A 13,342-nucleotide genomic window follows, 5' to 3' on the forward strand; every position below is an offset into this window, starting at 1 on the left:
ATTTGAATAGTTATAACACTTCATTTTGTTCTTATGAAATATGACCTTAACAGGAATCAGTGAAACCACGTAATCACATAATTACGAACTGCAGGGAAGAACGTTAGCGATTCAGCTGATAACATTCTTCCTATCAGTCAACACTGAACAAAATGCCCAGGAATGCAGATGTGCCATCCTTTTGAGGAGACGGTCAGCAAAAAGTTCAGAGAACTTTTGTCTTTCAAAGGGCTTATGGAACTTTTTTATAAAAGTAGGCACTTGGAAGAGCTTCCAGGTTGGGTGATTCCAATGTGGTGCAAGTCCTATTGTTGTACTTGGTGGATGCTGTTGGGGAAATCAGTGTTTTGAATTTAGAGATTCAGAAAAATGTATATATTTTAAATTAGATGTGAAACTGGCTATTCTTTCTGTGATGGTACAGGCTCCAGTGGTACTTATAGCAATTGCTGACTCAATAGTCTTTGAATAACATCAGTTTCTACAGGCACCATTGCAGTCAGAGGTAAGTACAGGCAAAGTTAATCTCTAATTTGCATTTCTCTCCCTTTTATGGTATGCCTCTGGATCTAGAGAGTGCTCTCCAGCTTTTCTCAGAGCCTGTCTCATTCCCTTCATCAGAGTAATCAGACAAGTAGCAGAATGGGGTCTGCTGAAAGTACTTTGCATTCTCAGTTCTTCAGAACAGCACAGCCTTACAAATACAAGGTAATCTAATTGCTTCTTCTAGACTTTGCTTAGGACATATTAGGCTGCTAATCTTTTTATTGAGAGATTTTAGAAATATGTTGTTCAGGCTTTTAGTTATAATTGTATTTAAATTCCAGCGGAAGCAACATTTTAGTCCTCACTGTTCATGAAGTCTTGCAATTTTAATGTTGAAATTATGCTCAGACTCCTCCTGTGATACTTGTTAATATATTCCATCCATATATTGCTAAGGGCTTTGTTCACCGCAATACAGTACCATCAAATTTCTGAACATCAGGCACTGCTGAAAACTTTTTATTTGGAAGCAATTATAGGAATTCTCTGACCTTCCCAATGTTTTATCATGATTGCTTATTAAGGCGCTACATCGAGCCTGCGAAGAAGATGTACAGTTCTGATATCGGGAAAATCATGACAGAGTATTTTCTTTCAAAGAAAGAATGATAAAAGAGCAAAGGTCACCACACACATATATCTGACAGACAAAACAAAGTAGAATGAATTTAAATGGCTTTATTGGAATTAGTCTTAACCAAAATGAACCAATTACTGCACTGAGACAACCTCACTTATATCAGTAAGACTTTTTCTTTGCCTTTAATGGAGAAATATCCAGACATGAATGTATAGCAAGTTTACACTACAAGTGTGGCTGACAGTAGAAATCATCTTTAAGTATCACAAGTCCATAGTGTATGTTTGTTTACTGATTGATTTTTTTCCTGTTATGACACAAGTACAAGGAAAGAATGAAAGCAGGATCTTGGTGTCATGGGTTTGGAGACAGCCCAACACTGTGGAAGGGGAGGCTATAAATGGCACAGGTATAGAGCAAGGAATGTTTTTCCTCACTAATGTTACCAGTTTCTTAGCATTGGTAATCTGGATGTCTTTCTAACTCTGTTTTATGACTTAGATATATATAACTATCAAATAGTTTGCTACTAGCAATTCAGATTTTTGTGGGTTTATTTACATGAACTTGAACCTCAACCATTCACTGAGATTTTCTTTTTTTAAAAAAACAAATTTATAGGAAAGATCCACTGCTTTACATAAGTGTAAGAAGAAATCAAAAGATGATACAAACTTTGCAGAGAACTCTGAGTCATCTGGCTTTATCTACCCCTATAATGACCTCCTGGTTTGGGCTGTATTAATGAAAAGGCAGAAGATGGCCATGTTCTTCTGGCAGCATGGAGAGGAAGCCATGGTCAAAGCTGTTGTGGCTTGTAAACTCTACAGGGCGATGGCACACGAAGCTGAACAGAGCAACATGGTGGATGACACTTCAGAAGAACTTAAGAAGTACTCAAAGTATGAGTTCTGCAGTACTTAGAATTTTTTCCTAATCCACTAAGAGTTTGTAAGATTATTGGTCCCGTGGACGACAGAGTGTGAAAGAAATACTTCCAGCTGCCCACTCTTCATATTATAAAATGGAGCTATGTATTGGTGTGCAGTCTGGTTGAGCGTTAAAGGAAAGCTGTTAGCTTGCTATCTAGTTGCATATTTGAAAATTAAAATATAGACAAATAATGCATGGCTCACTGTCTGCTAAGTGGTCAAGTGGAAGACTGAAATTTCCCTTACAGTTTCCCTTCCAGTTCAACTTGTTAAGAAGCCGTATGGCACATATGCTTTGGACTTTTCAAATCTGTAATGTGGTAATGAGCAAACTAACATCAGTGCTTAAATCCTGCTCTGTGTAAGACCTAATGAAAAATGTATGCTGAAATAACTGAGTGAATAAAAAATGAAGTAGACCAAGAATTCTCCTCAAGTTTGTAGTTTCATGTTAATGTTTTCTGGTATTTTTTCTTGTTAATGACATATTTTAAGCTTTGTAGACATCATGCCTCAGATTCAGAGTAAAATAAGATGTGCTGTCAGGTTTTGTATGCAGCTTCAAAGCTTAATTTAAAGGAAGACATATCTCCCTTGGAGAGTCTTCCCTATAGAGATGTTTAAGAACCAGTGTAAAAGAAGAGGCTTTTGCAACTCCCTGCAATGCTTGCCCACAGTGGTGATGAGTCTGTTGTTGAAGGAAATGGCACAGAAGTTGATAGCATCCATTTTGATTGCTGAATGAGATTGACAACAAAACAAATAAAAAAATAGGAAACAGGATAACCATATATAGTAAGGTGTACTCCCCAAATTATTTTTCATTAGCCATATTGATAAAGCAACAGGAAGAATGGGAGAAGGCATACGGACTGAGATTGTTAGCTCAACTTTAGTTAATGGAGTTTTCAAACCAACCTCTTTGCAGGAGTCATTCTGAGTTTTGACTGATACCTGTAATATTAACTGTTAATTCACTTCTGCTCTAGGGAATTTGGGCAGCTTGCCTTAGATGTGCTGGAGAAAGCATTCAAACAAAATGAGCAGATGGCTATGAAGTTGCTGACCTATGAACTGAAAAACTGGAGCAATTCAACTTGCTTAAAACTAGCAGTGTCTGTGGGGCTGCGGTCTTTCATATCCCATACTTGCACACAGATGCTGCTGACTGATATGTGGATGGGGTGCCTGAAGATGCGGAAGAACTCCTGGTTTAAGGTAACATCACTCCAGCTTTTTCTCAGCATTTAGATGCTGTTTAGATGCTTTATACACGCCTTTGTGACAGTCATGAATGTGCTTCGTGCAGCTTCGGACAATGGGTTTAAACATGGATTGGAATGTGCACATTTAGGAGAGAAAAGAAAAGTGGGGAGGGACGACAGTACTTGCTTCTATTTTACTTTGCAAAAGCAGCTGTGGGATGACATTGGGAGAATACATTTTGTGAGGGTTTTTTTGCCTTTCCCATTCTCTCAGAACCCTTCAGTCCCTCCCCACCTGCTCTCACTGCCCTGCATTGCTGGTTCTCTGGCAGAGCTGCTGACAGGAGCAATCCCTCTGGACATAGGGATCAGTACCTAAAGTACCTCTAGATGCCACTTTTCAAAGCTACAAAACAGTCAAGAGCAACACACTTCTTTGGAGGCTGTAGGAGTGTGATACAGAGATTCCCCACAACAGTGTTTCCCTCCCAGGCCAATGGAATTGCACTGGGTTTGTGCTAGCAGCATGCATGGCTGACTATGATCTCAGGTCTATGCTACCACTGCTGAATTAATTTCCTGAATCTTGTGTCTCTCTTTTAGGTCATTATGAGTATTCTCCTGCCTCCCACCATCTTGATGCTGGAGTTTAAAAGCAAGGCAGAAATGTCTCATGTGCCTCAGTCTCAAGACTCCCACCAGTTCACGTGGTATCATGGGGATCAGAGCCCAACCAGCCCTAAAGATGCCTTGTCTCTGGTTAGTCTGTGGTGATCAGTCGTTTGAATGTCAGGGTCTGTCTGTTTACCACAGTATAATCCTGAGGAGTGAGGATGGAAGTGTCGGGGCCTCATTCTCGATAAGTAGGGGTTTGATCCCTGGTTTGGATACTGACTGAAGTGACCTTGGACAAGTCATTTTGTCCTAGGTGTTGCTTCTGTCCTGGCCATAATGAAAAAATCCTTCCCAACCTCACAGAGGTACGGTGAGATTATAATTTTCTGTCAGTTACACAGGTATTTTAGGGCACAATGTCTGTTCAGGCTGCAGTTAAATACCTGTATAATCTTGTATACCAGTCTAAGAATGGTTTAATGTCATATACAAAATCATATCTGTAAAACCCAGTTGAGGTTGCCCAGCCAAGCTGCCCAGAGCCGGGGCAGCAGAACTGAGGCACCCCAGGTCCCGTCCTCACCAGCTTGCTCCTTCCTGCCACTCAGCCTGGCCAGCAGCGCCTGCTCCATACTGCAGCCACAGCCCTTCCCCCTCTCCATCGCCATCCTTTGCTCTTGGCCTCTCCTTGGGGTTTTGTTTTCTGACTTACATCATAGCTCTCCAGGAGGTCTAGCTCTTGCCCCTCTTGTTGAGGAACAGGGTATCTCTACTTCTGATATGCTTGAGCCTAGCAGAGGTGCCATTAAAGCACAGGGGAAGCACTGTGCTTTTGGTTTAGTCACCTGAACTGAGTCCTGAAACACTCTGCAGGGACCTGTGGTTGCACAAAAGTCCTTAGGCCCGTCTGTGGGGAGCCTCCAGCACAGTGAAGTCTTTGCCTTTTTAAGGCCTGAATTCCCCCAGACTTCTGCCAAGCAGAATTGTCTATCCTTTTTATCTTTTTCCGCAAAGCATTCCTTGAACTGAAAATTTCCAAAAGTTTTCAGTCTGAGGTAGACTGTATATACAGAGAATTTCCATCCCGAAGGGTAAATGTTGGTGAGGTGCTAACCAATGGAAACAGGATTGTCAAGTGAGAGCTGTCAGGCAGTCTGTTTTGCTCTGCTCTGCTTATCTTACACCAGATAAGCACTGTAGATTGCTTGGGACCTTTTCAGTAAACTTTCAACTTCTGTAAAATAAAAAGGAGTGGATTGTTGTTGAGGGCTTTCACAGCATTATGGTAGGGCTGCCTGTCAATGCCACGCTTGTGTTTTCTCCCTCTGATGATGAAAATGCTTGAAGCCATTATGTCCTGCAGTGCCTGTCTAATATAGTCAGTTCAAAAATGTGTTTTATGGAGTTAGTTAACAGCTATGATACAGAGGATAGGCCAATTGTAATTATTTGCAACAGAACCAACCCTGCAGAATGGTGGAAGGCAACACAGCAATGCACATAAGCACTTTTCTTGCCTGCCTCAGATGGGGCTGCTTCCTTCCTGGACTAGCAATAAGCCTAACTTCTGATTTTATCTAATATAAAGTGTTGATGAAAACAAAAGGCCACACTACAACTTTTTCTTAAATAATCTGATATGAAATATTATAGTAAAATCTACAGGAAATTTCAAAAGCATACATGTGCAATATAGAGCATGTTTCACACACAGTCATGAATTCCAGCAACCTGCTGCAGCTGGAAATTGCACTCTTTCATGGGATAAATTCTTTCCTTTACCTTGGAGGATCTGATGTTAACACTCTGGGATGATTTTGTGCATCAAATGTTCTGGTTTAGCACTTTTCTGAGTCTCATGTGTAGTAGGCATCAATATCTCACATAGAAAGTGTTGTACTGCAGATGTCTAGTAGGTTTTAGCATTAATATTAGCCAAAGCAATTGGCCAACACTGAAACAACTGAACAAGGTAGTTTGGTTCTCTCAGCCTTGCCCAGCTGTTAGCTATTTATAGTTGCCCAGGCCTCTCTCCTTCATCTCTGTTCAGCACCTTCTGGTTTTGTCAGTTGCCCACTGCAGTGTGTCTGCAGCTCTTAGGCTTCAGTGGCAATCGAATAGTTGTACTTTCAGAGGGCCACTCAAACAAGTGTCAAACTCTGGATATAGCATCAAGTGTGTTTGCTTTTTTGTAGTTGTTGTTTTGGTTTTATTTTACTGAAGATAATAAAAAGAAGTTGCATGCATTTTTTTGTAGACAGGTCTTTGTAAGAGAATATTTCATCCTCATTTTCTAATCAGGCGTACAAGACATTGAAAATAGCAATTAGATTCTGTATTTAGAATTTCACTGTCTTGACATTTTCTGTGCATTTTTATACATGAGTGGAAATGTGATGCTCATTCCATTATTTCAGAATGAGCCACAGTTGTCAGTAGAGTTTTAAGCTAACACAGTTATGTTGTATTGGGAATTTCTGTATTTCACAGATGGGGAAAGTGAGACACAAAGTGATTAAGTGATTTTGCCTAAAGACTTAATGAAATATGTGGCAGAAGCAGGAGTGGTTTCAGGTCTGCTGAAGCCCAGTCCACTGACTGTAGTCATAAGAGCAAACTCTAAATGAGTATTTATAGTGGAAAAGCATGCATGTTAATTATTGCAAACAAGATTGTTGTAACCAGACAAAATCAAGTTACAGTAATGGTTTGTATGTTCAGAACACAGCTCAAACATCTGCATCTGTCTTCCCTCTAATATGACACAACCTTTGCAATTAGACCATGGTTTCTTACTTTTAAAATGGTGTTTTCTTTTAAAGAAGGATTATGACGTGGAGAAGGTTGCTCAGAAGATTGATGAAAGCCAAGTAGATGGTGGACAAGGAAACCTGCCTGGCATTAGAAAAATCTATGAATTCTACAATGCACCAATTGTCAAGTTCTGGTTTCACACGGTTGGTCATCATGCTAGAACTCACACTGCCAAACCCCTCCTTTTATCCTTCAAATACTACTTGATGCTATTTTTACTTTGCCTAGAACGGATTTGCAGCCGCTTAGCAGTGGGGGTGGATGGGAAGACATTTGAAAATTTATCTCACAATTAAGTCAAGTGTTTTGCTGCTGAAATCATGCAGCTGCATTAAAAAAACCCCAAAACAAAACAAATTAAAAAGAACAAAAAAACAACTATAAGGAACTAAAAAATACCCTGAGCACAGCTTTTTACAGAGGTTAATTGCACATGTAGAGATAGATTTGAAGCTGGCCTTAAATGCCTTAAATCCCTCACAGATATCCATGTCCCTTTCTTTAAGAACTGTTTCTGAAGGAGTGGCTATTAATCTATAGAAGATAATTTACTATAGAGAAATGTGAATTTATTAAACAAATTTTGGTAACTAGGTCTGTGTCAGTAGAGTTTAGGATGTTTAATATCAAGCTGTGTGTTGGCTCAGACCACCATGTACATAAACTGTTACTCCTTCAGCAGGGTGTGGTTGACTGCTTTATAGGTTGTTAATCTATTATCTCAGATACAATTATAGCATGTTCTGTTATCTTTAAAATACGTGCTTTCGACATTGTTCTTCCTGTGTTTTGGAATGTACTGATTAACTAGGTTACCAAGTTAATGAGCTTAACTGGTTAACCAGATACATGTAGCTCTGAGGATGGTTACTTGCTCCTACAAAAGGTTAGAATGAAAGCATAGCACTGCCCTTATGTTTAAGTAACAGTGTGCAGATAAAATAGTCTGTCTTATGTATGTGTTTAGGGCCTAGGTGAACATGCACTGCAATAATTCATCTTCTGCTCCCATTTTTTCAGCACTAAAGCATCCATTTCCAAATGATGTTTAAGCATATTCCCATAAAAAGTGCTTTGGAGAACCGGAGGAAAGATTGTGGGCTTAAAAATCTGACAGTGCTCAGTAGTTTGAATGCATATAGTCAGGCTAATCATTGTTAATATGTTTGCAGAAATTTGTTCAGGATTTTTGTGCGTACGGATTATGTATCCTGTGTTTTGTAGATGGCATACATGGCGTTTCTAATGCTCTTCACTTACACTGTGTTGGTGAAGATGGAACCAAGACCGAGTGTGCAAGAGTGGCTTGTTATCATTTATATTTTCAGCACTGCTATTGAGAAAGTCAGGGAGGTAAGCTTTTCCATTCAAACTTCTCATCTATAGGGGATATATTATAAACCAGAGAATACCATAAACAGAAGAATGCCAAATCCTGCATTCTTTTTATAAAGAATTTAGCAGAGGAAAGAATTGTGCAGGGCGTTTATTTCTGAGAGGTCTTTTATATGAAGACCAGCGCTTGGGCTTTGAAAATGCATCTTAAAGTTTGTCCTTAAATCTCTATTTTTTCTATGTAATGCCAGTGGTAATGACACTTGAGAGTGATTGTGCTGAACTGAGATCTGGAGCCCTCATGTAGGCACCTGTTTCTTAATTTCTTTTTGGTGGATGATTTGATTTCTTATAACAAATATGGAATTTGCCTATTTACTTTGAGTGTGGACATTTTAGTCAATAAATAGATGTTGTGCATAGAATAATCTGTGGCTCTCTGTCAGATCTAACTGACCCTCTATAAACAAAACCGGGGAGAAAACAACCGTCAACTTTTATTGCTGGATTCATTGAGCATGGAAAAATGATACTCCAATCAAGATTAATTGCTGTTATTTGCAATTGATTAGAGCTAAGCTTCTGAACACAGATTGCATTCTGAACCTGAGGTTGGGGACAGATGAAACTGTGTATTTCCCAAATTATTGTATCTGATTGGACATATCTTCACTGTAGAATTGGCACATAGTAAGCAATGGTAGTGTGAATTGTCTTTTATTTGAAGTGCTGTACTTTTAGAGGAATAAAACTGCAGCAAAGTTCTGAGTGAAGGATGCTGTTAGAACAGCTCACTCAGAAGACTGCAACATCAGTACAAGAGATGTGAGGGATTTCAAGGGGCAGCAGGAATGCTGGGAATATACCGAAGCTTGGATAAACATAAAAGTTCTGTGGTTGTGTGAGGTAAAATTGAAAAAATCTACACAAGGATTGTCTGAGAAAAAAAATTGTGAAATATCAAGCACTTTAGTCATGGTTGTGCAGTAGCATTGTTTTGATGGTGGGACTGTAGAAACATCAGCTCTTCTTTCTAGCACTAATGTTCATTGGAGACTTCAGAATTCATGTCTTCTACTTGATTTTCTTTGTCCATGTACTAGTTCTGGTCTGCTGGCAAAGACTTTGTAGGACGCTGTGTCTTACATGTGCAGCTAATTAACTGCTGAGGACCTTGTTACATATAACTGCAAACCTCTATTTCTCTAGATTGTATCAACTAATTGTTAAAGCCTTGGGCCCTGATCCTGCAACTGGTTCCCCATGTGAGTTAGTCTGGCTCAATTGAGTAGGATTACTTGTTTACATTAATGTGTTCATATGTGTAAACTCTTGCAGGATCAGGGCGTAACATTTCAAAATCTCTCCTTTGCTTGGTACTTATCAGTGTGATCTTACATAGCGCTGACTTGCAATGTGCAAAGGTTTTATTTATGGCCTCCCAAGGCTTCCACTTCAGACATTTGTTCAGTGAAGCTTAAAATCCCTTTGGGGCACCTCACAGTTGGAGGAGTGAACATTTCGTTCTTTACCTTGCTAGTTGCCTGTGCTCCTTTTTTTAGCATGTCCTTGGTGGAATACAAGGATCTTTATATTTTCAGTCTGAAATAAAAGACATTAGTTATTTTCCCATCAGCAAGGTTAGGTTGGTACTTTCCATGACTTAGGGGCTTTTGAAAGGGCTGTTGCAGGTTGTGGCCATTCCTCTAGAAAATGCTTGTTAAATTATAATGATCTGTATGCATAACAGTTTTATACTGGCTGCTCTTTTCTGCTGAGGAAAATGCTCTGTGGTGAATGGGTTTAGGCTCAGAATACTTTTTTCCTTGGGAAGAGCTATCCTATTTGGTGTGGCATACTTGAGCAATATGACACTATAGAGTAAGCACAAACCTCAGTTAATGCTGAATGTCAATTTGCACTACATGAGCCTGGGGAAAAAAAGAAAGAAAAAAAAAAGAAAGAAAAAGGGGGAAAAGTTACATTCCCAAATATCATGAAAAAATTTGGATGGAAAAGGTTAAAGAATGTATCTGTGATTGTAATGGAGTTCTGTTGGATTTCCCCTCCCCACCCCCCCCCCCCCACCCCCCCACCCCCCCCATATTCTACTCAGGTATTTATCTCAGAACCTGGAAAATTCCGCCAAAAAGTGAAGGTGTGGATTTATGAATACTGGAATTTTACTGATTCTGTAGCTATCATCCTGTTTATGATTGGTTTTGGCTTGCGCTGGTCCGATCCCCCTGTTCAGACTGCAGGGAGGCTACTTTACTGCTTGGATATAATATTTTGGTATACTCGGCTCCTTGATCTTTTTGCTGTGAATCAGCATGCTGGCCCATACCTGACAATGATTGGGAAAATGGTAAGTATCGTGCTCGGGGGCAATATTTTTGTCATTAAGGCATCTATTGAGGAATGTGTAAAGGTCAGAAGTGACAGAAAATAATGATGATCGAAGGAGAGGTCACCTAATAATTCATTGTGAACGTATTACCTGAAAATACCACATCTTTTTCTATTTGTGAGTTGACCATAATCAGATTTTAGTCCTCTGTAATTTATTCATTATTTGAATTTATTCACAAAAGCCATTTTTGCTTCATTCCTTAGAGAAGTGTTGCATTTGAGTGGAGTTTCTGATCCAGCTTGATAATAGGAGAAAGAAAAATCACTGTCTCTTGCAGACGGGCTCGCTACTATAGATAATTCCCCTAGCTCTTGGAAACTGTCTCATTATTATTTTACATTTTGATCCAATTAATTATATTCCATTTTAGCAGGCAAAATTTCTCCGAGATCAAAGTTAATTTTTTTTTCTCTTTTGGTACAAGAACTGCTACTGAACTGCTGCCTAGTCTTGAGGGACATCTGCAGATTCCCACTGTGATTTCCCTTGGTTATTGGGAACTGTCTTATTAATACTTTTATATTCTGTCTTGCATAGTAATTCTGATTCAGTGTTAGAAGGCAAAATAATTGTCACTGCTATTTCTTGCTGTTAGTTTGGAAGAAATACCGCTGAGGGAAAGGACCATCTCTGCATTTTTCAAATCTTGCTGAAGATCTTGAGAGGGACTTGAGAGACAAGTAGAACTTGTGGCCTTGTTAGTCCAGGATAACTTTAATGTCTATAAAATACTTGTGTAGTCCAGGTCATAGAAATAAAATATCTTTATTTCCTCTAGCATATTAGATTATTAGCCCTGGTTTTATATTCTGCTTTGTAAAAGCAGTGATTGATAGTCTTCCCTGAAATGTATGTCTCCTTTACATATAGTTAACCCAGCTAATTCTTTCATGCCAACATGTCTTCCAGACAGCAAACATGTTCTACATTGTGGTCATGATGGCCATCATCCTTTTGAGCTTTGGAGTATCACGAAAGGCAATCCTTTCACCAGAGGAGCCTCCTTCCTGGACTCTGGCACGAGATATAGTATTTCAGCCCTACTGGATGATGTTTGGTGAGGTGTATGCTGGAGAAATAGATGGTAGGTAATTTTCACAATACAGCTCAACAGGTTAAATTTAATATGTGCAGAAACATGTCCACTTCGGGCTACTAGAGTTTTTACTACGTGTTGAGTCTATTCTTCCTCAAACAATTTTGATTCCAGTATATATATGTCCTCAATTAGTTATACTGCACGAGTAAAGGTGAGAATATTAGCTTCTTTGTTAAAAATAAAGATTAAGCTTTAAAACCTTGAAATTTAGCTTTTCACATGAAGTAGATTGCAAAGCTCAGAGCAAAGCAGATAGGAACTAATACTAAGGTAGTTCATGGTCAGTGGGTCTGGCAGTGAAATGAATTTCCAGTTGGTCGAATCCAAAACTGATGATCTCTTGAAGAAAAGATTACAAAGTTGCCTTTAAAGGAAGAAAGAATAAAGGGAAAACAGAAGAGGAAAAATAAGAAAGAAAAATTATTTTTCACCATAGTAAGAGTTGCCAAGCATAATTCTTAAACACATAAACCAGTTGATCATGGGAAAAAGAGAATCAATGAATGTAAATAGGAAAAATGTTATATCTTGATTATGGCTTTGACGTTGTCTTAGTAAGAGAGAAGAACCAGGCACTACAGGAGGTATCTCAGCATTATAGGTGGAAGGCACTCTTACGCAGCTAAGTGATGAGTACAAGTAAACCAGTCCCTAAAATAGAGAAGTAGGTATGCAAATAGGTACAGATATTTGAGATACATAGTTCAACATAGACCTGATTCATTAAAATAATGTAAGATATTACATCCGTTATTGCTGAGTCATGTGATGGCTAGGTATTTTGGTTATATACATCAAAATTCTTTTAATGAAAGCACGCTCTGAAGTTTCACAGTTTAATCCATTTAATCACGTATTAATGCTAAACCTTTAGAAATTTGATACTTCCCAAATACAGTTATGATTTCTCTAATGACTCATTATGCTGAGGTGTATGTCCTGAATTTAGGGCTACTGCCTTATAAATCTGTTTTAAAATTCCTCAAAGGTGTAAAATTTAATTAAAAATTATAAAGACTGAAAGGTATTTATTTTGACAATTTGAAAACATTAAGAAGGATCCCTTAATTTCTGTGATTTGTTACTTCATCTCACAAATACTCATAGCTTTATAACTTTTTGCACATGAATTAATCTGGTCTTGCTGAAGCTCTAAAGGAATAACACTATGGTAGTGATAAAGCAGCCTTTGTGCTGTATGCTTTCCACAGTGGAGTCAGTGAAAGCTTTGCCACTTGCTTTAAGGATCAAAGATTTGGATTTCAGTTTACTTTAGTATGTGCCATTTCCCAAATATATTTCAGCTGCATCAGTTTTGTCCTTAACAAAAAGTCAGGGTGACTGATGTAGGAACTGTTACATATGAAATGGTGTCTACAGCTTCTGAATTGCAATGGAATCTATGGAGCATTAATATCATGAAGAGGTCTTAGGTCTCCTTTACGTGGAGGTAGACTTTTTACTTGAAAATTTAGTGATGTATCTCTGTGGAAGTAACGAGGACTATTCTTGCTGGGGCAAATGGGGAGCACGTTATTGCTGTACTATGCTCTGATTTCCATGCTAACCATGATCTATATGTCCTTCACTTTCAGTCTGTGAAACCAATGAAGACTGTCCTCCTGGCTCCTTCCTCACGCCGTTCCTCCAAGCTGTGTACCTCTTTGTGCAGTACATCATCATGGTCAATTTGCTTATTGCTTTCTTTAAGTAGGTACCCAGGGTATGTTGCTGCAAAAGCAACTAATAGATGTTCTGACAACATTTCTGCAAAAGGCTTTCACCAAAAATGCCCCATCGGGG

General features: G+C 38.8%; 1 protein-coding gene across 1 annotated transcript in view; it reads left to right on the top strand.

The window, feature by feature from the left end:
- Positions 1-13,342, top strand: part of TRPM6 (transient receptor potential cation channel subfamily M member 6) — a 109,154-nt gene that overhangs the window by 59,323 nt on the left and 36,489 nt on the right. Inside the window, exons 15-23 of the mRNA XM_080373345.1 lie at positions 574-708; positions 1,748-2,028; positions 3,048-3,276; positions 3,867-4,022; positions 6,701-6,835; positions 7,917-8,045; positions 10,144-10,395; positions 11,350-11,524; positions 13,135-13,249. Of these exons, the coding sequence (XP_080229471.1) occupies positions 574-708; positions 1,748-2,028; positions 3,048-3,276; positions 3,867-4,022; positions 6,701-6,835; positions 7,917-8,045; positions 10,144-10,395; positions 11,350-11,524; positions 13,135-13,249 (1,607 nt within the window). The remainder of the gene's footprint in view (positions 1-573; positions 709-1,747; positions 2,029-3,047; positions 3,277-3,866; positions 4,023-6,700; positions 6,836-7,916; positions 8,046-10,143; positions 10,396-11,349; positions 11,525-13,134; positions 13,250-13,342) is intronic.

This window comes from Falco punctatus (genome assembly GCF_963210335.1).
Source record: "Falco punctatus genome assembly, chromosome: Z".
NCBI classification, from domain to species: Eukaryota; Metazoa; Chordata; class Aves; order Falconiformes; family Falconidae; genus Falco; species Falco punctatus.